The 26,948-nt window shown below is 43.8% G+C and overlaps 1 protein-coding gene across 2 annotated transcripts; it reads right to left on the reverse strand.

The window, feature by feature from the left end:
• Nucleotides 1-14,232: 14,232 nt before the first annotated feature.
• On the reverse strand, nt 14,233-25,888 carry SRA1 (steroid receptor RNA activator 1). 2 transcript variants are annotated; one of them, XM_030212565.1, is made up of 5 exons: nt 25,796-25,888; nt 23,674-23,799; nt 21,983-22,155; nt 19,116-19,224; nt 14,233-15,173 (listed from the first exon to the last, which is right to left on the reverse strand). In XM_030212565.1, the coding sequence occupies exons 1-5, from the start codon at nt 25,818-25,820 to the stop codon at nt 14,974-14,976; spliced, it is 633 nt and encodes a 210-aa protein (XP_030068425.1). In that variant the 5' UTR covers nt 25,821-25,888; the 3' UTR covers nt 14,233-14,973. The 2 variants fall into 2 exon arrangements, with proteins under 2 accessions (XP_030068425.1, XP_030068424.1); XM_030212564.1 differs by having other exon boundaries at nt 21,983-22,206.
• Nucleotides 25,889-26,948: the final 1,060 nt, after the last annotated feature.

Consider the following 26,948-nt stretch of genomic DNA (forward strand, 5'->3'; position numbering starts at 1 on the left):
CTTCTGCCATTAAGGCGGAGGAAGAGCCCATCCTCCACAAGAAGGCCCATTTTCCTGCTCCAACTGGCCTCCAGACTGATACAGCAGAAGGCCTTATACATGGCCAAAATAAATTCTGGGAAGAAATTGACCCTGAAAGCCCCCTGCAGTATGCTATCACCCCTTAACCCAAGGAAAGGTCCATAGGTTCCAAAGGGGGTGACCTGCAGACAAAACGGAGGCAGTTCCCACCAAAGCTGGAGCCACCGCCATGACTGGCATACCTGAACCACTCATTCCAGTCGAGTCCCCATGGGATTCCTATCCCTTTGAGGAAACACTGGCGTATCAGCCACCTTAGTTCTCTTGTGACCCAGAAAATATTTGCAGGCTCCCACAGAATCCACCTCCCAATGCTGGCAGATGGAACATCACTTGAGCCTATCAGTGCTCATCATGGCTCCCACACAGTGCAATCTGAAATAGATACCAAGAGACCCCTCTGAGGGTGCTCAGCAAACAGGCTGCCAGTAAACATCAGGCAAGAGGAACCAAAAGGCTGCAACCCAGGACAATCAGTACTACAGAGCTGCAAGGGGGCCTGCAGTTTTTGTTTTGTTTTATTTAAGGCATAACATCCCCATGGGCTTTCACGACAAAGGAGAACAGCAGAGGAACACAAAATACAAGCCCAGAGGGCAACTGTTGGGGGGGGGGGGGGGGGGGGGAGGCAGACCCAGCAACCAGGTGTGACATCCCCAGAACAAAGGAGATCCCTGTGGATCTCCGCTCCAGTCCTGACCAAGTAGCCTCAACAAAGCATAGAGAGGGCTCTCTTTTTTTTTTTCTTCTTTCCCATTTCTTTATATAGCTGTTAGCCAAGAGACTACCAGAAAAGAAAAAGGGACACCAGGCCTAACAACCTGACCAGGCTGCACAGGCTTACCACAACTACCATCTGATGGAGACTGAGATATACTGACTTCAAATATAGGCAGGGGACTGTGGAGTCAGTACATCAAACCTTCAACTCTGATATTAAGTTTATTTTTTGTTCTGGATCTAAAGTACTGGTAAATATAACTTTAGATCCAGAACAAGATTATATTGCTTCCAGCTCAGACTCCTATAGGATCACTTACAAGTCACAAATTCTCAGTCTCCATCTGCTGATGGGAGAGCGTTACTATCTGCCTGGGCCAGTCTGGATGGGTTGCTATGGAATTTGCGTTATCAGTAATTTACAGAGCTGCTAAGGGGGCCAATTTTTGAGAGGTAGATTTTAGTGTGTGTCCCCCAGCACTGCCCCACTCTGCTTTGGCCCCGCCCACTGTACCTCATGGCTCCAAGTTTATTCAGTATTTACTACCTCACCCTATGGAAGCCATCAGGGTGGTTTACAATCTAAAAAGGAGAATAAAAGAGAAGAGGTAGCGAGATAAAGAAGACAATAGATGAGAGAGAAGATACATTAAGGGTAATAAGGGGAGAATTACAATTGTGATAAAGGGTGGGGGAGTGGGATAGAATGGTACAGATACTCTACAGCAGACAGCCTTCTCCATCTGGCAGAGGAAAGGTTATTGATTTGATAAGCATCTTCAAATAAGTTTTGGGGTCAGTCTTAAATGATAGGGACTGTAGTCTCAATGGTCAAGGGATAGCATGCCAAAGACGTGGTCCACTTAACACAAGACTATCTTTACTTCAAGAATCTGGTGAAAGCTTGGTTCCTCAACCAGGCCTTTAATGGAAGAAGTAACTAACTTATTAGTCTCACTTATACACACAAGGAGTGACACGGGCTGCACATATTGCAGAAGGACATGTTTATCCATTCCTACCCTAATTGAGATAAAATGTAACCATCTCTCTGACCGCATGTGTACCTCTCTTTAAATTAGTCACCTTATTTCTAACTCCTCTTACTCTCTTACCTATCTATATGTTACATCTTTGCTTATACCCTACACAGTCAATTAAAATGTTCTATTATATATTGTGTTGACATTGTAAATAGTATACTATGCCATACTTTGTATTGTTATTTGAATATTTTTACTATTGCCCCTGTTTGATTTATTCTTACTGTACACAGCCTTGAGTGAATTCCTTCAAAAAGGCGGTAAATAAATCCTTACAAATAAATAAATTGTATTGAAAAAATAGAATCTCTAATGTGTTTGTGAACTAGTATATGATAACTGGGAATGAAGAGGAGATTTTGCTGGGCGGAACTTAATGTTCTATTAGAACAATATGGAATTAGCAGTTGGGAAAGGTATAGTGGTTCATTAAAAGACAGTGTTTCAAATACAAGTAATAAAATTTTAAATGTAATACGGTGTGTTAGAGGTAGCCACTCAAACCCACTGTGATTCCAGAAAAAAACCTTATTTACACCAGTGACAGCAGGGATGGGTAAAAGGAAGTGTTTTAGTGCACTCTATTACACCCTTATGCAGCATCTATTCCCCCCAAGGGCATAACCAAAAAGGGGCCTAAGCCACTTAGGATTTAAGCTCCCTCCAAAACTGCGGCACCAATTGAATCACTGGCAGAGATTTGCAAGCCTCACCAGCAAAAGAGGTCCACTGCCTGAGCCCTCTACTATACTGTTTGAACAGTGCAGAAGTCAGTGGTATGCTTCAGCCGCCGGTGCCAAGACTCCTAGGAATGCTCAGTTCAGGCACTTGAAAATAGAAAATAAGATGATACCTTTTATTGGACTAGCCTAATCAATTTTTTTATTAGCTTTCAGGGGCCAAAACCTGCCTCGGGTCAGTTCAGGATAGTATACTTAAGTTATGGTATCCTCTCAAGACCTGAGGAAGTGTTTTTTTCTGAAAGTTAGTAAAGAAATGTATGAAAATTAATCCAATGTAAAGGTATCGCCTTATTTTCCATTTTGTTTTTATTTTTATTTATTAACCTTTATTAGCACAGCTATCACATTACTTTATCCTAAATTAAAAATAAAATTATTTTTTTTTTCTAATCTTTGTTGTCTGGCCATTTACTTTTCTGTGTTGGGCTTAGTCTCAGGTTTCTGCTTTCCTTCTTCTCCTAACTTCTTGCCAGGGTTTCCAGTCCACTTGTCATTTTTCCTCTGTCCTCCTTTCGCTTTTCTTCAATTTACTTTTCTGCCCCTCTGTCCAGATGTAATTGATTCTTACTAGCCGGTCTTTAAATTTCCCCTCTTTTTACTTCATCTGCATCACCTTAGTTTTCATTTTTTCCTCACCTTGGTTCTCCATGCCCCTTCCTCTTATTCTCCAGTCTTTCACTAACTCTATCTTCTACTCCCTTTCCATCCATCTCCCCACCCTTCCATCCAGCATCTCCCCTCTTTCACACCCCATCCTTCCATCTAGTTTCTATCTTCTTTCTTGATCCTTTCATCAAGTGTCTCCCCTCTCTCCTTATCTTTCTACCCAACATCTTCTCTCTCTCTACCCCTTTTCCAGCCAGAATTTCTCCTCTTTCTCTCCCCCCATCTCCTCTTCTATCCATCATTTTTCCTCCTCTCTTCCACTTAGTAACTCCCGCCTGTCTCTCAGAAAAAAAAAAATCTTTCAGCCAATTGACCATGGCACTGAAGTGGTTGTTGTTCAGTCTTAAGACACAGTGGTGGGATGTCTCTGCTTGTAGCCTTGCAGCACTGTAACTGACAGAACAATATTTAAAATGTTGGCATTTTTGCACTAACATATGACGCTCCTTTTGAGAAAAATTTCACAAAATGGGGCCGTTGTTGTAGTAAACTTACACATGAACTAGTTCATACAAATTATGAAATATTGAGCTGCTGTGATGCAAATGCATTCAACGCAGCTTATTAATGCTGAATTCTGCAAAACTAAAAGGTTTCATGGGCCTGTATTTATAACAATAACTCAAGAGGGGACAGAACAGCTAGATGTGGAGATATGTGCAAATTATTTTGAAACAAAGGTCAACACAATTCATTCTAGAGTTGCCTGACACAAATGTCTATACTAGTGCTGACTCAGGTTTACCAGCTGACGGAGTGTGGTCCACTTTTGCTTCCATAACAGTTGAAGAGTTTTAAACTGTTAGGCAGGCTTTCCAAATCCACATGTCCTCTTGATCACTGCCCAAATAGGCTCATAATTTCAGCTCCTGACAGAATTTACACTTGGTTTACATCTCTTGTAACTATGATACTATCAAAAAGGATTTTTTCATTCCTGCTATGGTTAAAATTATCTTAACTCCTATTCCAAAATCTGAGAATGTGGATTTGTCACAACTCAGTAACTTTAGACCCATAGCAAATATACCACCGATTACTAAATTGGTTGAAGCTATACAGAGCAAACAATTACCTGTTTTTTAAAATTCATTTCAAATAGTGCATCACTCTCAGTTTGGGTTCAGGAATTTGCATAGTACATAAACTCTGCTGTTGGCAATGGTTTCAAGAATCAATGAATATTTAGCCAAAGGCTGGCAAACTATTCTTTTACAATTTGATATTTCTGCTATGTTTGACAGAAAGATCATATGTAGTGAAGAAAGCTGGCCAGTTATCGTATACTTGGAAGCCTGCTTGTGGGGTTCCACAAGGTTCCCAATTGTCTCCTTTGCTTTATAACATCTTTGATTTTTTGGGGGATCTCTTTTTGTAGAGCAAGATACTACACTAGGCCGTCTTCTACTAAGGCGCGCTCACGTTTTTAGCGCACACTAAAATTATGGGTGCGCTAAACATTAGATGCCAATGCATTCCTATGGGCATCTCTAACGTTTAGCGCACCCTCAATTTTGGTGCGCATTAAAAATGTGAGTGCACCTTAGTAAAAGACACCCTAGTCTCTTATGCTGATATTTTTTACTCATTTCCAATATTCTCAAAGATAGCAGTTTGAGTTCTTTTAAAATCTCCGATTGCACTGCTAATTTAAATGATTGGGCCAATTCTCATAAACTTAAAGGGGCCCTTTACTAAGCTGCGTAGGCGCCTATTTGCACGTCAATTTAGAGTTACCGCCTAGCTACTGCGTGGCCCTTACGGTAATTTCATTTTTGACACACATCTGCTACGCACACAGGAAAATAATTTTTATTTTCTGGCGAGCGGCAGAAACCGTGTGGTAATCCTCATTCTACGCATGTAGACAATTACCACACAATTAACACATGAGACCTTACTGCTAAGTCAATGGCTAGTGGTAAAGTATCAGACCCAAAATGGATGTGCGCCAATTTTTATTTTGCTGCACATCCATTTTCGGCAAAAATTTTTAAAAAGGCCTCTTTTACAGGCGCACTGAAAAATGGATCTAAAACGCGCTCATAACATGCGCCTGCACTAGCACAGCTCATTTTTCAGCGCACCTTAATAAAATGGCCCCTAAATGCTTTAAAAACGAACAATCTCTGGTTTGAAAAGAATGAACAATGGATACCAGATGCTACTACGTTAAGATCTGGTGAAATTATTCCAGTCCAAAATTCCACTAAGGTGTGGTTTTAGATTCTTCATTGACTTTCACTATTTAGATTCAGAATCTAAGAAAGTGCAGTTTTACTTTGTAAAAGTTAAGAGCAATACACGTTCTATATGTATTCTAGGTTAACACAACAATTTATAATATCACAGATTATTGTAATGCCCTTTATAAAGGCTTAACAAGTAAAAATTATAAAATGTTACAGTTATTACAGAACACTTCAGCAAGAATGATTTTCAAGCCACCTCAGTTTATGTATGTGACTTCTTTATTGATAGCCCTTCAGTGGTTATCGATACACGCAAGAATAGAGTTTAAGTTATAAGTCGTTGGTAAGGCCCCACCTAGAGTATTGTGTTCAGTTTTGGAGGCCGTACCTTGCAAAGGATGTAAAAAGAATTGAAGTGGTGCAAAGAAAAGCTACGAGAATGGTAAGGGATTTGCGTTACAAGACGTATGAAGAGAGACTTGATGACCTGAACATGTATACTCTGGAAGAAAGGAGAAACAGGGGTGATATGATACAGACGTTCAAATATTTGAAAAGTATTAATCCGCAAACGAACCTTTTCCGGAGGTGCAAAGGCGGTAGAACTAGAGGACATGAAATGAGATTGAAGGGGAGCAGACTCAAGAAAAATGTCAGGAACTATTTTTTCATGGAGAGAGTAGTGGATGCTTGGAATGCCCTCCCGCGGGAGGTGGTGGAAATGAAAACGGTAACAGAATTCAAACACACGTGGGATAAACATAAAGGAATCCTGTTCAGAAGGAATGGATCCTAAGGAGCTTAGCCGAGAGTGGGTGGCAGAGCTGGTGGCGGGAGGCGGGGATAGTGCTGGGCAGACTTATACGGTCTGTGCCAGAGCCGGTGGTGGGAGGTGGGGCTGGTGGTTGGGAGGCGGGGTTAGTGCTGGGCAGACTTACACAGTCTGTGCCCTGAAAATGACAGGTACAAATCAAGGTAAGGTATACACAAAAAGTAGCACATATGAGTTTATCTTGTTGGGCAGTCTCGATGGACCATGCAGGTCTTTTTCTGCCGTCATTTACTATGTTTATGTTTTTGTATTTAAAATGTTATATGGCTTGGGGTCAGTTTATCTAAACGAGCTAATTTCTATTAGACATAAGGGTTCTCTGAACAGGGCCACACATTGTTTCTCCCTCAACTTTCCATCATTTAAAAATGTATCAACGAGAGACCAAGATGGCGACTGTGTGAGCAGCTTAACCGGGCACGTTCAGAACTTGTAACAGGTAACTCTTGTGAGAGCGCTTTTACCTGTCGTTTGATGGGGAAGAGGAGAGGCAAAATCTGGGAGGCTCCCCAGGTCCCGGGCGGAATGCCCCAGCTACACCAGACGACGCTCGAACGATTCCGAATATTACCTGTTCCTGAGATGGCATCTACTCCTTCAGCCGGAGCTGGCGCTTTGACGCTAGACAGCAGTGGAGACGGGGCTTCCCTGAGCCCTGTCGAGCGTGCAGCACCTCCACAATCCGGAAGAGAAGCTCTAGGTGCGAGCCCTGTCGCCATAACCCACGGAGGAATATCTGGCGAACAGGGAGGGAGCCAGCACGAGAGGACATCTGGAGCCGATAAGCAGGAGGGACCGGGACTGTCATCTACTCACGTTGTCTCTAAGACAGTGAGTATCCTGGAGCAAGCCTCCAAGGCCCCTCTTCCAGAGTTTTTAGTGGAAGCGGTAATGAAACCTGCCGTAGTGACTTTGGAGTCACTATGGGACTTAACCTCTACGACCCAATCTGCATTACAATCTTTAGTTTTGAAAAATATGGAGACAATTAAAGTACTTTCGGAGACTGCGTTAAATCAAATACAAACTAGTGAACTCCAAGTCTCGGAGGTTAAGAAATTGTCAGAAAAAACTGAAAAATTTGAACTGGTGGGACAAACTTTAATTAAGGACAAAAACTTCACTTTGAGACGCATGGAGTATTTAGAAAATTATTCTAAGAGATTGACTTTGGGTTTATAAACTTTCCTAGATCTCCTTTGATACTCCCAATTCAAATGGTTAGAAAATATTTAATGGAGACTTTGGGAATGCCTGAAAATTCATTGCCACCTATAACCCAGGCTTATTATATTCAAGTGGATGGGAAGACTCCAGAAAACTTGCAAGACGCAATGAATCTCACCGCATTCCTTGAGTCGTCATTGGAGGTTATAACTCAAAGGACTACATTATTGGCCACATTTGCATTGGAGATAGATAGAGACGCTATGCTTAAACGTTCTTTGAGACACTTAGATTCGCTGTTTATAGGTTCAAAAGTTAGAGTTTTTCCTGACTTGTCCAGGGAAACTCAGAGGAGACGTAAGATGTTCTTATTGCTATGCCCTAGGGCAATAGCAATTGGAGCAGATTTCCTTTTGAGATTCACATGTATATGTAGAATAAAATTTCAACTTAAACAATATCAATTTTTTGACCCAAAACAGCTAGAAGATTTTATAATAAGCAGAGAAGAGGTCAGAGTACAGGTTTAGTCACATATGTAACACTGAGGTGTATTTTCAAAGCACTTAGACTTACAAAGTTACATAGGAACCTATGGAGCTTTGTAAGTCTAAGTGCTTTGAAAATGAGCATGACTGTATGGCAGATATGAGTAAGTCACTCAGGATTTAAGCTGCCCTTTTGATTTAAACTTTGTGAAAATTGTTTAGGATTAATTTCATTTCTTGGATCAATTACCTAAATTTGTGGGCGATAGTTAAATACTCTTGAGGAACTGATTATACATATGTATTGATTGATGATTTTTCTTTTTGTGTATTTTCACTCATAAGTATATATTATGAATGTAAAAATTAATAAATAAAGAATTTAAAAAAATATATATCAACGAAGTGCCTAGAAACATCAGGCAGTATCTCTTTGGAATGCTGTAACAATTCAGATAAGATCAGAGAATGCGGTTAAGGCAGTTAGCTTGGCGGAGTTTAAAAAAGGTTTGGACGACTTCCTAAAGGAAAAGTCCATAGACCATTATTAAATGGACTTGGGGAAAATCCACTATTTCTGGGATAAACAGTATAAAATGTTTTGTACGTTTTTGGGATCTTGCCAGGTATTTGTGACCTGGCAAGATTGGCCACTGCTGGAAACAGGATGCTGGGCTTGATGGACCTTTGGTCTGTCCCAGTATGGCAACACTTATGTACTTATATCTGCTAGTTTGTTTCAGCACTACTTAAAGACCCATCTTTTTACAAACTGACACTATAACTGTACAATTTTTTTCTTTGATGTAATTTATCTAATCCTGATGTTAATGTACTTTTACCTTCTATTCTTTTTGTAAACTGCTTTGAACAGTTAAAATCTGATAGTACACTAACCCAGCCATCTTTTCAATCACAAAAGAAGGAATTTAGCATTAGAGGGTACAACACAGTAAGCTCCAGTCCTCAAATTATCTAGTTTATTTTGCAGTTTTTCAAAGTTAACACATATGATGCTAGCACCACCCCTTGAAAAAAAATAAGTAAACTTCATAGGCCCCTAAATGTTAGTTTAAAAGAAAAAGAAAGGTGAAATTAGGTCTTATCTGCTAATTTTCTTTCCTCTAGACCCTCCAGACCGGTCAAGACGCGTGGGTTATGTCCTCCTACCAGCAGAAGGAGACTGAGAAACACTGAGCTTTTGAATACTGTATATATAACCTGTGCAGTACATCCACTAGCCAGTATAACCCTGACAAAGCAGAGAAAACCAAAACACCAACTACAACTAACTATCCTGTACGTGGTCACTGTCAACTGGACACATTCTTCATCTCTTTCATTGTGCCCTTTTTATTGTGTGTGCTTCCACAGGTGGACTCTGAAACACGGTCACACCTAACCAGACTCATAACAACAAAGTCTGAAACCATAGAAATCACACTCAACAGCTGCCAAGATAGAACAACCTAAAGACCAGCCTAAAACCAAACCTCCTGGCCTAAAGTACAGACAGGGCGGGCCTTGACCGGTCTGGAGGGTCTAGAGGAAAGAAAATTAGCAGGTAAGACCTAATTTCACCTTCCTCCACGACCCTCCAGACCGGTCAAGACGCGTGGGAAGTACCAAAGCAGTAACATCCTAAGGGCGGGATCCACGAAGGCCAGAGGTCAACACAGCAGCCCCAAAGCCTGCCTCATCCTTGGCATGTACATCAATCCTGTAATGTTTAACAAACGAATGTAATGAGGACCAAACCGCCGCTCGACAAATATCTAACGGCGGAATCATACTACTCTCCGCCCAGGAGGTCGCCATTCCCCTGGTAGAATGAGCCAAAAATTCTTTAGGAACCACTCGACCCTTCAGCAAATATGCCGACGCAATTGACTCCTTCAACCATCTCGCTATCGTAGCTTTGGAAGCTGCCGCGCCCTTTCTTGCACCACCATGGAGAACGAACAAGCGATCAGATAGTCTATAGTGCCGAGTTCTGGAAATGTAACAGCGCAAGACTCTTCGCACATCTAACTTGGCCAGTCGACGCTGCTCCGCATCCCCCGCAAGATCACCCAAAACTGGCAAGGAAATAACTTGATTCACATGAAACTCTGACACCACTTTGGGCACAAAGGACGGCACCGGGCGCAACGAAACCTTCTCCTTGGAAAAGGACAAAAAGGGTTCTCTACAAGACAAAGCCTGAAGTTCCGACACCCGCCGGGCTGAAGTAATAGCCACCAAGAACACCGTCTTTAGGGACAGATCCTTATCCGAAACAGAAACCAAGGGCTCAAACGGCGGCCTCACCAAAGCCTCCAGCACGAGATTCAAATCCCACGGAGGTACCATCCGCCGCCGGGGTGGACGCAATAACTTAACACCCTTCAAAAATCTAACCACATCCGGACTAGAAGCTAACGACTTCCCCTGGATCTTCCCACGAAAAGACGACAAAGCTGCCACCTGCACCTTCAAAGAAGACAGGGCCAGACCCCTGTCCATACCATCCTGCAAAAACTCCAAGACATCTGTTACCGACGCTCGAAAGGGAAGAACTTGTCTACCTACACACCAATGCTCAAATACTCTCCAGACCCGGACATACGCCAACGAAGTGGACTGCCTACGCGAACTCAACATCGTATCGATAACTCTGGACGAAAAACCTTTCTTCCTTAACCTGTGCCTCTCAAGAGCCAGGCCGTAAGCGAGAACCGATCCTGATCTGGCATAACTATCGGTCCCTGACACAACACCACTGACTCTGACAACGGCAGAGGGTCCGCTACTGCCAACCGAACCAGATCTCCGTACCACGGCCGACGCGGCCAATTCGGGGCTACCAAAATCACTTGACCGGGGTGCCGAGCAATGCGCTGAACCACTCGACCGACCAACGGCCATGGAGGAAACACATACAGCAACCCCTGCGGCCAAGGCATCAGAAGCGCGTCTATGCCCTCCGTTCGAGGATCCCTCCGCCGACTGAAAAACCTCTGAACCTGAGTATTGCGGGCGGTTGCCATGAGATCCATCACGGGAAGTCCCCAGACCGACATAATGCGATTGAACACCGTCCGATGAAGCGCCCATTCTCCTGGGTCCAGAGAATGCCGGCTTAGGTAATCTGCCTCCACGTTGTCTACTCCAGCCACATGTGCCGCGGAGAGCGCTAGAAGATGAACCTCCGCCCATTGACACAACAGCGCCGCCTCCTCCGCGACCGCCTGACTCTTTGTGCCCCCCTGACGGTTGACATAAGCCACGGCGGTGGCGTTGTCGCAGAACACCCGGACTGCTTTCCGCAACAGCACATTCCGAAACGCCAACAGCGCCAGCCGAATGGCCCGAGTTTCCAAACGATTGATGGACCACTGAGCTTCTACCTGAGACCAACGACCTTGAGCTACCTGACCGAGACAATGAGCTCCCCAGCCCTGAAGACTGGCGTCTGTGACGAGGACCACCCACTGTGGAGCCTCCAACGGCATTCCCTTGTCCAGATTTCCCGGGTTTAGCCACCACCGGAGACTGAGGCGTGGGCTTACCGGCAGCTGGAGACTCACGTCCAACCCCTGCGACAGGGGTGACCACCGACTGAGAAGAGCTGACTGCAACTGCCGCATGTGCGCCCGGGCCCACGGAACTACTTCTATGGTGGCCGCCATCAACCCTAGAACTTGGAGATACTCCCGGGCCGTCGGAGCCGCCTCCGACAGGAACAGACGAATCTGATCCTGCAACTTGCGAATCCGAGGGCCCGGCAGGAAGACTCGACCGTTCCTGGTGTCGAAAAGCACCCCCAGATACTCCAGCGACTGCGACGGCACCAGGTGACTCTTGGCGAAGTTCACTACCCAGCCCAGAGACTGCAGAAACTGCACCACCCGAGCAGTAGACACCTCGCTCTCCGACCGGGACTTGGCTCGAATCAACCAATCGTCCAGGTACGGGTGCACCAGAATACCCTGCTTCCGCAAGGCCGCCGCCACTACAACCATGATCTTGGAAAATGTCCGAGGGGCCGTTGCTAATCCGAAAGGCAGAGCACAAAACTGAAAATGCTTTCCCAAAACCGCAAAGCGCAGAAATCGCTGATGAGCGGCCCGAATGGGGATATGCAGATAAGCCTCCGTCAAATCCAAAGACGTGAGAAACTCCCCTTCCTGCACCGCGACAATGACCGACCGCAATGTCTCCATGCGAAAAGTGGGGACTCTGAGAGCTGCATTGACCGCCTTCAGATCTAGGATAGGCCGAAAAGCATCCTCCTTCTTTGGGACCACAAAATAGATTGAATAACAGCCCAAGCGGCGCTGAGCGGGGGGAACAGGGACCACCGCTCCCAGACTGATCAAGCGAGCCAGAGTGTCCCGTACCGCCTTCCGCTTGAGCCTCGAATGACAAGGAGACTCCAGAAACCTTTCGGGAGGCGAGCCGTCGAACTCCAGAGCGTATCCGTCTCGCACCACCTCGAGAACCCATTGATCCGCAGTGATTTGGACCCAGTCCTGGTAAAACAGACTCAGCCGAGCCCCTACCCGAACCAGAGCCTGGGCCCGCACACCTTCATTGCGAACTACGCCCCGGCACCTGTCCTCCTGCGGGAAAATCACGCCCTCCGCGCCGATTGCCCCGAAAGGACTGAGTGCGCTGAAAGAACCGACCTCTAAAAGAGCCACTAGCCCTCCCGGGCCTATACCGGCGAGCCTCCTTAAACCGACCTCGGGAGGAAGTACCCCTGAAGGCCGCCTTAGGACGAAAATCCGGAAGACGAGGGGCCTTGGCATCACTGAGTCCGCGCACCAACTTATCCAAATCCTCACCAAAAAGCATGGACCCCTTAAAAGGAAGCGAACAAAGCTTGGCCTTGGAAGCCGCATCTGCGACCCAACCTCGCAACCACAGTGCCCTACGTGCCCCCACCAGCATAGCCATATTCTTGGCCGAGGCACGGAGCAAATCATAAAGCGCATCCGACAAAAAGGACGATCCCATTTCCAATTTGGCTAATTCCTGCACACCGGAGGCCCCAACCTCCACCGAATCATCAAGCAGCTTCTCGGCCCAGCGGAAACACGCCCTCGCAACCAGCCCCCCACAAACCGAGGCCTGCAGGGCCAGGGCCGACAAATCGAAACTCCGCTTGAGGAAGGCCTCAAGCCTCCTATCCTGGGGATCCTGGAGCGCAGTCCCCCCGTCCACCGGAATAGCCGTGGCCTTTGTAACTGCTGTCACCACCGCATCTACTGTGGGTGCCTTAAAGGAATCTCTATCTTCCTGTGGGAGCGGGTACAGTCTAGACATAGCTTTAGACACTTTACAGGGAGAATCCGGCGAATGCCACTCTTGAAACACCATATCCCGGATGTCCTTATTCATGGGAAAAGACCTAGCCTGCCGCTGAATCCCCTTAACCAAGGGGTCCACCTGTCTAGCCTCCCCCAAAGACGCCTCTGGCTGCTCAAACTTAAGGGTTGAAGAGACCTGCTCAATAAGCTCCGCAAGCTCCTCCCTGTGAAAAATTCGCACTACGGAGGGGTCCTCCCCAGGGACCACCAACTCCGGATCCTGAGAACCCTCAAATCCCTCAGGGTCCCCTACATCACTAAAAGCCCCTTCGGATCCGACCGGAGAGAATCCCTCCTCTTCGTCCCACTCAAAACGAGGCCTCTTAGGCACTGCCGAACTAGGCCCCTCCCCTAACGGTGTGGGTCCCGCTTTCCAGGCTTGATAGAGGGTCCAAACAAAATCCGGAGGAAAGCAAACGCCTCCTGTACCCTCAGGCACCCCCTTCTGTACCGATCCGGGAGCAGCAGGGCCAAAAACAGCTGATTCCGCGGGACGCGCGGAATCCAAAATGGCGGACGTTCCCGCCAAAACTAAATTCGCCGACATAGTCCCTGCCGATGCTCCTGCCACCCCCGAGCACAGGGGGAGGGACCTGCACACAGGTGTGACACCCCAGGGGGGGGAAAACTGGGCCCCACCGGACCCAGGGCCCCGAAGCACTTTTTTTTTTTTTTTTAAACACACGTACAGGGAATAGTCAACACCAATAAATTTGGCAATAAGAGAAAATCCCCTTAACTGAATAATTAAACTACCTCACCAGACTATTGAAGACTGCACAGGCTGTCCATCTACCTCTGCTGAGACTGAGAAAATACTGGCTAGTGGATGTACTGCACAGGTTATATATACAGTATTCAAAAGCTCAGTGTTTCTCAGTCTCCCTCTGCTGGTAGGAGGACATAACCCACGCGTCTTGACCGGTCTGGAGGGTCGTGGAGGAAATAGGCATTATATAGAAAAATAACACTAAGGGCCTAACCACAGCTACATATTCAGCTGTGCACTGACTGAACAGGAAGGTTGAGAAGCACCAGATAGCTATGGACCTTATCCAACTTACATATGCCTGAATGGAACTGGATAGGACCTTTACTTTTAAAGCTCAAATTTTCTTTAAAAATAGTCTGCACAAGCAGCACATCAAGTCCATCAGCTTCTTGACTAAGTTCCAAATCTGCCACTGTGGGTTTACCCTATTCAATGGAACCATATGGCACTCTGTGGTCTCGAGATGTAAAACAAAGTAAGATGCCTGCGTTTCAGGTATTCGCTAGCTGCAACTACACCTTAGGTTGACGAAAAGAGGTTTCATATCCTCAGGTGAGCACATATACAGCATAAACCACACTTGCCTTTATCCACATTCCACTTCAAACCAGCTTCAAATGTATTTAAAATATGCTGCAGAACCTGTTTCTACCGCACTGCCTTTTAAAATTGGAAAATATTATGAAATCATCAAGAAAAAGGTTTAAATGCCTTGTGCTGAAAATAAAGTGAAGCTTGGTCTGTAATTAGCTTGTGAGCTGGAGTTGCTGAACCAGTTAGTCAAACTCGATGCAACGTTTTTATTTTCCATTTGAAAAAGTAAAGTTCAATAAAATGTTCTTGATCGTTTTTTAATCCTGAATGTCCACAGAGCCTGATCCTAAAAATCCTTTAAAATTGCACCAGTCCCTTCCTTCATGCTTGTGTATTTCCAGCTGACTGGGCTTTTGATATTTCATCCCCTTCAGTTGTGACAAAAGCTTCTGTGGATAAGTTTCGCATTTCAGCAATTAACCGTTTCACTCCCACCATCCACTGACTGACTTCATTAACATGGTCGACCATCAGGGAGCGATGGATTTCATCGGCGGCATCCCAATTCCGTGTCTTCAGCTCTAGAATTGGAAGAAGAGAATCTATATGAGAGATTTTGTAATTATCCAAATTACATAACAACCTTGTCAGGTGTTCTTCAGAAACAATCAAAACCGGAAAGTTTAGTCTCATAAGGAAAGAGATTCAGACTCACATAGGCCTCCTTTTATCAAGCCGCGCTGCAATGCTGATGGAGCCCATTCAAAGTGAATGGGCTTTGCTGGCATTATCGCACCGGCAGCTGCTAGCGCGGTTTGATAAAAGGGGGCCATAATTAATTTTTTGAGATCTATCTCCAAGCTCTAAAATAAATAATAAATAATAATGAAAGTAAATGGTTCTTTTTATAGCAGATAATTAAGTGTTCTTCCACATACACCTCAAAAAAGATATAGTGGAATTAGAAAAGGTGCAGAGAAGGGCAACAAAGATGATACAGGGGATGGGACGACTTCCCTATCAGGAAAGGCTGAAGAGGCTGGGGCTCTTCAGCTTGGAAAGAAGGCGGCTGAGGGGAGATATGATAGAGGTCTATAATGAGTGGAATGGAACGGGTCAATGTGGACAAGGGGGCATGCGATGAAGCTGCAGTGTGGTAAATTTAAAACGAATAGGAGGAAATGTTTCTTCACTCAACGTGTAGTTAGACTCTGGAATTCGTTGCTGGAAAAAGTGGTTAAGGCGGTGACAGGGTTGGACAGCTTCCTGGAGGAAAAGGCCATAGAATGTTATTGAATGGATGTGGCATAATCCACTATTTCTGGGATGGGTGGGACAAATTGTTTGTTATCTTGGCCGCTGTCGGAGACAGGATGCTGGGCTCGATGGACCCTTGCTCTGTCCCAGCATGGCGAGTGTGGATTCCCACACCCAACTTTGGGCACAAGGACTTACACCTGCTGAAACCTGGTATAAACCATTACAACCAACTTAAGCCAGTTGGGCGTGTAAATCCAAGTATTCTATAACATCATGCCTGGTGCAAGAGTGGCGGACCTCACACTTCAGCTAGATAAGATTTTAAATACTGCTGCGGAGGAGCTGCTGTCTTGGTACATGTGGGTATCAATGACAGGAAAATGTAGGAGGGAGATTCTGGAAGCCAAATTTAGGCTCTTAAGTAGAAAGTTCAAAGTGCTCCCTGTTCCATGTGCAGGTCCCAAAAGACAGGCAGATTTCCTGAGTCTCAATGCATGGATAAGGCAATAGTGCAGAGAGGAGGGTTTTAGATGTGTTAGGAACTGGGCAACTGTAATGGAAATGAATTTTAAAGATCGTTTTTCAACTCTGTCTTTGACCGAAAGTAACTTTTCTTGTAAATACAAAAATAAGTTGGAATGCAGAAGATAAGACACAGCTCTAATTAATTTGGTATGCAAAGGGGAGGATGGTTCTTATTTCCAGGTCCAGCCTGGCTACCTGGAGTTGGAAATCATGTGACCACATTCCCACAGTATGGCTTGCTTACCTAAACAGAGAAGCATTCTGTAACTTTCCGTAGCTCTGAACATGAGCTCAGAGCCTAATAAAAAGGGAGGGCTTGTCAAAGCAGAGTGGAAGCTCATTGGTAACGTACGGACTGCGCAGAGGATTTGTTCCTGGTCTAAAAAAAAGCTCCTGGCTTTTGCTGTAACGGGTCCTCCCAGCTGATAAGAGCCTGGATGATGGAGACCAGTGATGTTGTATGTATAGTGTATGTATTGCTTCATTTCCTGGTCTAAGAACTCTTTGCATTGCTTAAATGTAGAGACCAGTAATGTAATAATTGTTTATGATTGTTTCTAACCATTGTTTGTATATATGCTAATCATTGTATATACCTTAATCATTGTAGAATTTATCTCCTCTAATAAAGGTTTCATTTACTTGTTACAAATCCAAAAGAGCAGTCTGTGTTAGTGAGACAGGCTGTAAATCTATAGCAGTACAGCAACATTCTGGGAAAGGGGGAGTGTATTCCGGAAAGATGGTCTCTACCTTAACTAGGGCGGAACCTGGCTGCTGGCATAAACTTTTAAAAGGAGATAGAGCAGCTTTTAAACTAGAAACTGGGGGAAGGCCAGCAAGTCGCTCAGAAGTACAGGGTTCGGAAAAAGGTATCTTTAAAAGATATCACCAAAACAGGGAAGACAGTGCATCTCAATGGCGAGGTTGCAATAAAGACCATAGCAGACCAGGTGTCTTTACGCACACATCTAGGATCTGCACCCAATTTAGGGCGACCTATACAGAATCTGGGGCTACACGTATCTTGAACAATATTCTAAACCCTTACAAAATCTGGTACAGGAGAACTCTGAATAGCAGCACTACAAAATTTACTCCTGGGGGAAGTCTAGGTAAAAATATAATAAAATGTTGCACACATTATACAATTCTACATTCTTTTATTTGCAATTATTTTACATAGAATTCCCCCATCATAAAGCCTAAACACCCCTAGCTCAACCCTCCTCTGCTCCCCTCTCTCCAATTTAGTTTGAACCCCTCCCAAGGGATCTCTTTTTCCTTACATGTTCAGTCTCCAGCTTTTTCTCTGCTCTAGGTTTTTTTTTCTTCTCTTCCCCTTCTTTACTCCCTCCATCTTCTCTCCCTAGTATCAACAAGGCTTCTCTCTCCCCACCAACCTCACTCTTTTGCACCTAAATTCTCTCATCTTCTATAAAACCCCCAGGTCTCCCAGTTCTCTCTCTGTCCCTCAGCTATCTTTCACTTTTTCTGCTCTCTAGCCTCACCCACCCAAACAGGATCCCCAGCTCTCTCTCTCTCTCTCCACTCCAGGCACATGCACCCAGCTTCTCTTGCTCTCGCTTTCTGTTTCAACTTGGCTCTCTAATTCTCTTTATCCCAGTCCTTGTAGCCTCCACACACGCTCTACCTCCCTCCCACACTGATGATAACAAGAGGAGGAGGACAGCAGCTGCTCATGAGGCCACATCCTCCTCTGCCACCTAGAACCCAACTGCTGATTCGACCCACATAACTTGGTACAAATTAGAAGTCAAGCTGCAGAGAAGAATGGGATCCAATATAACCTTTTGTCATGGTCAGTGACGACTGTGCAGAAAGGGGACCAATATTAGTTACTGTGCCACTGCAGCTTCTGTTCCCTGTACTGAATTATATGCAACGTGCTGAGTTCTACACAGAAGGAAAATATGGGATTGTGCATTTGTGCTGAATTCCCATAGGAATAAAAGGTCAAAGGTTTGCTGTTTTGTTATCTGTAAAAGCAACAAAAACTGAATGACCTCAACATCCAAATAACCATGATTGTTTATGTTCTTAAAATGGAAAAAATATGGACAAATCTGAATTTTGTAAACAGTAACGCCAATTTGTCAAGGCAGGGCTGAAGACCAAACCTTGTAAGTAGTAGTGCCAAACTCGTATTAATGCACCCTTTCCTGCCCTTTTATATTCTTGTTACCTTTAGGGATAAAAAAAAAACCAGAAACTAAAACACATCATCATCAAATTACTCTAACATGCAGGAATTTCCACCCAGAAAGAAATGGAACTTACATTTCATGATATACATGTGGGTTCTAAAAGCCCTATGTAACAAATCTCACATCCTCTGAGACATGACCAAAAAAGGGTGCAGATAGGACCCCAACGTTTTTAGAAGAGACATGGACATTCAAAGTGATCCCTTAAACCACCTTTTGAGTTTGGAAAGAAGGCTCAAATAATTAAGTTTAAAGGAGTGGCACATGCAATTCATTTCCTAGACACTTCTTCACACCATATTCCAGTTAACTAAGGGTTTGTCTGTTTCCTCCATTTCTTATTCCCTTGCTCTACACTCCAAGCATGGTGTCCAGCAAAATCCCACATTGGGAGAACTAAGTAAGTAGGCCTTCACATCCTGAGGATCAACAAACAAAGCTGAGGCACCTCAAGTAGGGAACAGTTTAGATGTGTTACACTGCTCAAGGATTATGGTCTCCACCACTCACCTTGAACTAAAAGGCTCATTCTCTTCTTCACGGGGGAAGACAGCTTGCCACTCTTCCACATGTGTTCAAGAACAGCAAGGCGTCTGCTGATTTCTTCACAAACTTGTTTCTAACCATACAGAAGCGTGCCACATTAGACCACTTGGATACAAAAAATTAAATGTTGTATATTCAGGCAGCATCATCACATCAGAGGGGGCAGATAATTAAGTTGTAAGTACTCCAAACCACAGTTCATGTTGAGTCCCCAAGATAAAAGCAGAGGCAACCCAGCAACTAATCTATAACAAATGATTTATTAGGCTGCAAAACTTAAAATCCTGTGGCTTCTGTAGTACTTTAAGAAGTTACATTGTTTTCTATAATACACATTTCACTTTATGATTGTAGCTATATGTTGAACGTATGTAACCTGAATATCTTAATAGGCATAACAACTGAACTACAAACCTCCTTCAGAAGCCATTTTGTGGCATTTCTAGAAGTGGGCACCCTGATGCCGTGTGGGGAGCACCTATTCATAATGGCATCAGGGTGCATGCAGTTAGATCAGCCTTAGAGCTGGAGTAACCAAGGATGCAAGGAACTTATAGTATTCTGTAACACTCCCATGTCCTGCCCAATGTATGTGCCCTTTGGATACTATAGCACTTTCACGTGCCCTTATAGAATACTGAGCAAAGATGTGTCTAATTATTGAAGGTGAAAGTAGGTCTTATCTGCTAATTTTCTTTCCTCTAGACCCTCAAGATCAGTCAAGATGCTTGGGTTATGCACGCCTACCAGCAGAGGGAGACTGAGAACACCTGAGTTTGGATACTGTATATCTATCTTGGGCAGAACCCAACCAGCCAGTATACAGATAATAAAGCAGAGAAAGAAATGAAGAAAGAAACAAACAAAAAAACCCCACTATAGAACCTTGTACCTGGACCCCACCCACAAAAATAACTATGCTTCTGCAGACAGAGTGCAACTAGCGACTTGAGGTCTTTGGGGGGGGGGGGGGGGTCAGCAGCAGGAGAGGAGAGAAATGGGTAATGGGTTTTAACAGCAGAAGAGGAACCACTTGGGAGTATGTACAGGGGAAGGATGCAGCAAGAGAGGAGAAAGATAGGCACCTGTATAGAGGGGAGGGGGAGGAAGTGTGTTATGCAACTTTTCATTATATCCAGAAGGTTTTAAAAAATTTCTATGCAGTCGGAATTTACTAGTACCATGTGATTAATTTTTAATAACACAATTAATTTTGATTACATTTTTTAACTTTTACCCACCCCTAATTGAATAACATGCTGTGAAGGATAATCAGCCACGCTAAGCATTTATTCAAAAGGATGTCTGAGTTAATGTTAAAAAAACATTTGATAAAAATTTTAATCTTTGCCCACCCCTAATTAAAAGTAATTATGGGCTTCTTTTACCAAACTGCGGAAAAAAGGGGGCCATGCTGGCGTCGGTGTGTGTTTTTGACGTGCGCCCAGGCTCTGCAGAGGATAAAAGGTGGGTCTTTTTTTTTTTTTTTTAGGAAATGGCCGTGCAGCAAGTGAAGCACTGCTGCAGTAGCCCAGTGGTACTTCCTTTTTAGCAAGCGATAAGCCCGCGTTGGGCTTACCGCCACTTTGTAAAATGGGCCCTAAATTTTTTATTAGCCAGCTAGGTTCACTTAAACAAATCCAAGCCTGAATGGCAAGTTGTAGCCATTTCAATTCAGTTGCTACTAATCTTTAACACATTTATTAGTAAAAATGGCACAATACACTTATAGGGGGCATTTTTGATATGATGTCTAAATCCGATTTTGGATGTTTTGCTGAAAACATCCAAAAATCAAGTAGCAAACATGGCCATTTTCGAACCAGAAAAATGTCTCTTTTTGTTTCCAATACGGCCATTTGCTAGATGTTTCTGTGCTCAATGTATCTATCTTTTTGGACCATTTTCGGGGGAAAAAAAAACCCCAAACACATCCAAGGAAAAAATACACAAAAAAAAAAAGCCATTGGGATACATGAGGGGCTGGCCAGACTGACATCCCAAAAGAGCAGTGGGACACCCTAGGGGGAATTGCAATGGACTTCACATAAAAGGTCCCAGGTACACATCTCACCATTACCCCTTTATAAGGGCTTTTACAGTTGGGTACAGTAGGTTTTGGAGGGCTCACACTTTCCACCACAAGTATAAGTTAGCGTGGCATATGGGCCTGGGTCCTCTTCTCTACAGTGCACTGCATCGACCACTAGGCTACTCCAGGTAGATGCTTGTTGCTCTAACAGGCCTGGCCATAATATCTGAAGCTATCAGAGGCTGGTATGTATCGTTGCTTTCACATCTTTGGGGGTGGGGGCAGTCATGCCTTAATCCCTCCAGTGGCCATTTGGGGCACCTTTTTGTGATTTAGTCATAATTGAAACAGGTCTAGACAAAAACGTCTTAACTTTTAGCCCTGGACGTTTTTGCTTTGTTCCACTACGGCAGAAAAAAGTCCAAGTTTTGGGAACACCCAAATCCTGCCCCAACACGCCCCCTGGTGATTCGGATGCACTGCAGATGAACTGTATAGAAAAAGTCTTAAAAATGGGTTTTGAAAATAGAGATTTGCACATTTTGGAAAAAAAATAATAAGACATCCATTTGCCACTTAGTGCTGCTTTTTGGATGTTTTTCGGTTTCGAAAATGATTCCCTTAATATAGCACCTATATTCCTTATATCACACAATTATTTTTCATTGAATAACTGAAATAAATTTTCAGTGTCCAAACAAGGATTATAGAGCAAAAAGAACTAATTTTTCTATAAGGTACAAACATTCCCATCCTTGTCTGTCAGCTATAATTCTCAGAATGAAGGTGCAGAACCTACCTGTACAGCATCCCTGCAGGCAGTCAGCAGCTGCTTCAAAGGCTCCACAATATCTTCTACATCCACGGTGCACTCGCTGTCTACTGGACCCGGACACTGCAGAGCCGTGTCTGCTCTCAGAGGAGATGGAGTATGGCCACTTGGAGGGGGACCCAAGGGTTTTATTGGAAAGGCCAGAGGCATCAATGGAGGAGTTGAAGCAACAAATGACTGCGGAGAAGGGGCTGAAAATACAAAGAATAAAGGGGGGGCAACTATCAGCTCACACTCAGACAGGCTCAGCACCACACTGAAGGGAACCTGGGCCCAAGTTTTATTCCGTTTCCAAAACATTGAGGGGCTAACTTCAATCACTTGACCCCTTTCTGTTTTGCTAGGCATAATTTTATAATACTTATTGTTCTATTAGAGAAGTTTCTAATTCAAGAAGCAATTTTGCTATAGACACATTGGGTCTTACCCATAAAGGACTCTTTCCTCCACCCCCCCCACTGAACAGTAAACCTTGCTAAACAGAATCGAAAAAAAAAAAAAAAACAGCTGGGTCAAATTTACAATAATGTACATGGGCAGAAAAACGGGACTTTTTTCTTTTCATTTCCTATTTCTATGTATGCAAACATATGCCCACAAAGAAGTTTAAAGCATTTAAAATACAGTACAATACAATAGAGAAGAATCACTACTGTTTATCTTTTTGGCCTGGTTGTTATCTCTCCTTCTCCTTTATTAGAAATGGGGCTGGGAATGAGCACCATGAGACTTATGGGACACTTCACTACTGTTCTCTCTGCCTCTGCTAATCCTGTCATCACACAGCCAAGCTCCTTTTGAAATGTGCAGTCATGGTCCCTCAGTCTGGTTGCTGGGTATCGCCGCTGAGCTACAGGCAAAGTCTGCCCTAGCCTGCACCCCCAGAGTTGTGAGTACAGCACTGTCTGCTTCAGCTGGCTGGTTAAGGAATGAAACTCCGGTCAATCTACATGGATTCACACAGTGCTGCCAGTAAGCCACTGCGCCAGCTTCCTATTTATTTTTCATTTGAACACAAAATTATCTTCCTGATCTGATTCTTTCTTTCATCCCTTTGCTTTCAGTACCTACTCAGTGAACACATTTCCTTCTCCCATTGCTGGGACCTCTGATGCTCTCCACACAGTGCTGCCAGTAAGCCACTGCGCCAGCTTCCTATTTATTTTTCGTTTGAACACAAAATTATCTTCCTGATCTGATTCTCTCTTTCATCCCTTTGCTTTCAGTACCTACTCAGTGAACACATTTCCTTCTCCCATAGCTGGGACCTCTGATGCTTTCTCCTCCATAATTTTCCATTTAGACAAGGTCAGTTGATTCATACTTCCATTAAATCTGCATCACGCAAAACCAACAGTATCATTTCATACCAAAGCAGCCCTTGAATCCTTTTGTATTTGTAAAGGAGAGGTCATAAGTTTCATATCCCTCTACGGCTTCACTGCCAGTTTATTATAGAAAGTACTGGCAGTAAAACAAGAAGGCACCATCTCCACTGCTACTAATTGGGTTTCTGCCAGGTACTTGTGATCTGGATTGGTCACTGATGGAAGCAGGATACTGGGCTAGATGGACCACTGTCTGACCCAGTATGGTTATTATTATGTTCTGATGGCCTATAGGGTCTAATTACCCTAAATTAATTCAATTTTCCTAACCTTGTGTGTTGCCTTGCTGAGGGGCAGCTACCCGCTTGGTAAGAAGTGTACGCTTGTTTCCTCCTGTCTGGGTTTGCAGCCCATAAGAGAACTGAGGAGGGTCATTCCACCCTCTTTTCTCATTACCTAGGAAAAGCAGAAATTTGTTAGTCCAAATATGGCAAAAATTCATCTCAAGTTTATTTTCACCAATGGCTGCCAGCCCTACACTTCACATCTGTCTCAACCCTTTAGTCTGTCCTAGTATGGCAGTGCTTATATTCTTATGTAACTCATTTTAACAAATTGCCCCCCCCCCCCAAAAAAAAAAAAAAGTTAAACACTGTATCCTAGGCGGTAGACATACCAAGTAGCTGGGCATGAAAAATATAGTCGGTGAAAAACATATATGACCAACAGTAATTTGCAGTTCACTGAAAAGCTTCATCTTAGTTTCAGCAGATGTTGTAAACCTATCTGGTTAAATAAATGTCAAAAGATAATATTCTATCAGCTAGGGAAATATCTTAACCCTGAGTACTCCCACACACTAATTTTTCAAAATAATGTACTCCTTTAATTATATATCAAATATATTTATTTCATAATAACCCACTCCCCCACATACATTCAAACTTTACCTAATGAATGTCTGAAAGAACTCACTCATTCAACCTTTCACTCCACTATCATATCACGACTCTAAGTAGCTTTTTTTCCCCACTAATACATAAATTTTTCAACAGGGTACATCAGCACTAAATCATTATATCAGAAGATCATCATATTAAATTCTGTTATTAGTCCTCATGTATTAGCATATTAGCAAATGTCCAATTAATCGGTTCATAGGGTTTGATGATACGTCCCAACAATCAGTTCATAGGGTTTAGTAGTGCATCAAAATAGTGCCGGGAGATTCCCTCTCCCTATGTTGGATCCCAATCTTTTAATGGTTCAGATTCACCAAAAAACACTCAAAGACTCACTCAAATAGTCAAGCCCGGCTGAAGAGGGGTTCCATCAGACTCCCAGCAATCTTGATACTGCTGATCACATTTCAATGGCTCTTTAGCCATCAAACCCTATGAACCGATTGATGGGACATTTACTAATATGCTAATACATGAGGACTAATAACAGAATTTAATATGATGATCTTCTGATGTAATGATTTAGTGCTGATGTACCCTGTTGAAAAATTTATGTATTAGTGGGGGGAAAAAGCTACTTAGAGTCGCGATATGATAGTGGAGTCAAAGGTTGAATGAGTGTGTTCTTTCAGACTTTCATTAGGTAAAGTTTGAATGTATGTGGGGGAATGGGTTATTATGAAATAAATATATTTGATATATAATTAAAGGAGTACGTTATTTTGAAATAAATATATTTGATATATAATTAAAGGAGTTCGTTATTTTGAAAAAAAAGATAATAATCCTCACACAGTGCTAGATAGAACAAAATGGAGAAAAAATGGCCAATGTTATACCTTATTTGAAAAGATCAACAACAAAATCATAAGAACAGTCATAGTGGGTTAGACCAATGGTCCATCTAGCCCAGTATCCTGTTTCCAATCCAGGTCACAAGTACCTGGCAGTAACCCAAATAGCAGCAACATTTCATGCTACCAATCCCAGGGCAAGCAGTTGCTTCCTCATATCTGTCTCAATAGCAGACTATGGACTTGTCCTCCAGGAACTTGTCTCCTGGAAGCTGGGCTTTAATAGAACAAATTATTACAACTTTTCATTTTAAAATAAGAGACTTTAAACCCATACGGGGGACGACGTGGTTAAAAACACATTTCGAGAACAAATTAATTCCTTGATTGCATCAGCCCCCCCCCCCCCCCCCCAGCAAGACCTTTAACTTCACCTTTACAAACTAACCAATAAAATAAATCAAGATGGACTGCCACATCCCAGATCCGAGCAAACAAGGCCCTTTGATTTCTGCCAATCCGGTACTAGGTCAGGAATTTAACTTTTATAAAGCAGGCGCACCTATCTGAATACAATTATTTTGGCCCGCAAACCCGTAAAACACAGGATCTAGCCGCAAATCAGAAACGAAACCACACAAATCCCTTCCCAAGCCCACAGCAGTCCTGTTTCGCCTCCCTCGGACAACTCCTTACCCGGCTTCACATAGAGCTCCGCCATCACTGCTTCCGCCTTCGCCTTTACAGGACGTGGCAAGCGGTTTATACAACCTGCACAGAGTCCTCTGTCACCTCAGCAACAGGCTGCGCCACTTCCCGGAAATGACCTGCCCTGGGAGCCCGCCCAGGAGGTTTGATTGAGAAAAGGAGACTGCATGACGTCAGGAAGTTGAAGCCACATAGATTAATCTGTATTTCCCCTTCCTCGCGCAGCCGTCGTTCTGCGTACACTAAAAACAAAGCAAACTACTACTACTAGATGCAGCGAACAAACTTATATGAGCTGCTGCATCCACGTTGTCGCGCTTTATTGTTGGTAGCATTTTTATTTAATGTCACTTATATTTTGAAACACGCCAGCTTGTGTAGCATACGGATGTACACCGAGGAAGTATTTATTTATTTGTTGCATTTGTTATAAATCGAAATCTGTGTGTCATATGGAGGGACACCCTAGTATGTGTTATATTCGTGCAGGGATTTTTTTCTCCTGGTAAAGGGTCACTAAAACAGACATCATGTTATGAGAATTAGTTGCTCATCATTCACAGTTTTTATCTATTTATTTACTTGTTTATGGCATCTATTATATGACACTTTAAACGAATTAGGTTGAAACCTGGTAGCATTTAAAATCTTTTTTTTTTCTGTGCCCAAATCAAAAGACAGCTGGTTTATGTGAACTTACTCCTTTTGTTTTGTGGAATGCGGTGGTATATTATAAAAATGCTCTTACTATATTTTATTACTACTATTTAAAAGAGAAAGATCTATATAAATAAAATCCCCCCTCAGACATTCTGAAGCTCACTCCATCTGTCCTGAACTCCTGTCCAGGGTTGCCAGGTGGAAAATATTTTTCCAGCCCAAAGGAGCCCAAAATCCAGCCCAAAACCCGCCCAAACTCAAACCCCGCCCCTGACACCCCCGCCCCCGCCGTCATCAACCCCGCCCCCGCCGTCATTGGCCCCGCCTCCACGTCATCGGCCCCGCCTCCCACGTCATCGGCCCCGCCTCCTACGTCATCGGCCCCGCCTCCCACGTCACTAACCCCGCCCAAAAACGTCGCTAACCCCGCCCACCGCGGCCGAAAAAGCAGCCCAAAAAACCGCCCGAAGCCCAAAAAGCA

Source organism: Microcaecilia unicolor, chromosome 8 (genome assembly GCF_901765095.1).
Source record: "Microcaecilia unicolor chromosome 8, aMicUni1.1, whole genome shotgun sequence".
Taxonomy (NCBI): domain Eukaryota; kingdom Metazoa; phylum Chordata; class Amphibia; order Gymnophiona; family Siphonopidae; genus Microcaecilia; species Microcaecilia unicolor.

What these genes read in the sequence shown, in the direction of transcription:
- SRA1 (XM_030212564.1), bottom strand. Translation starts at nt 25,820, where the DNA reads ATGGCGGAGCTCTATGTGAAGCCGG. An exon ending in GGAGCTCTATGTGAAGCCGG is followed by an intron (nt 23,800 to 25,795) that starts GTAAGGAGTTGT and finishes TGCTTTTCCTAG; the next exon opens with GTAATGAGAAAAGAGGGTGG. An exon ending in AATGAGCCTTTTAGTTCAAG is followed by an intron (nt 15,174 to 19,115) that starts GTGAGTGGTGGA and finishes TTCCAATTCTAG; the next exon opens with AGCTGAAGACACGGAATTGG.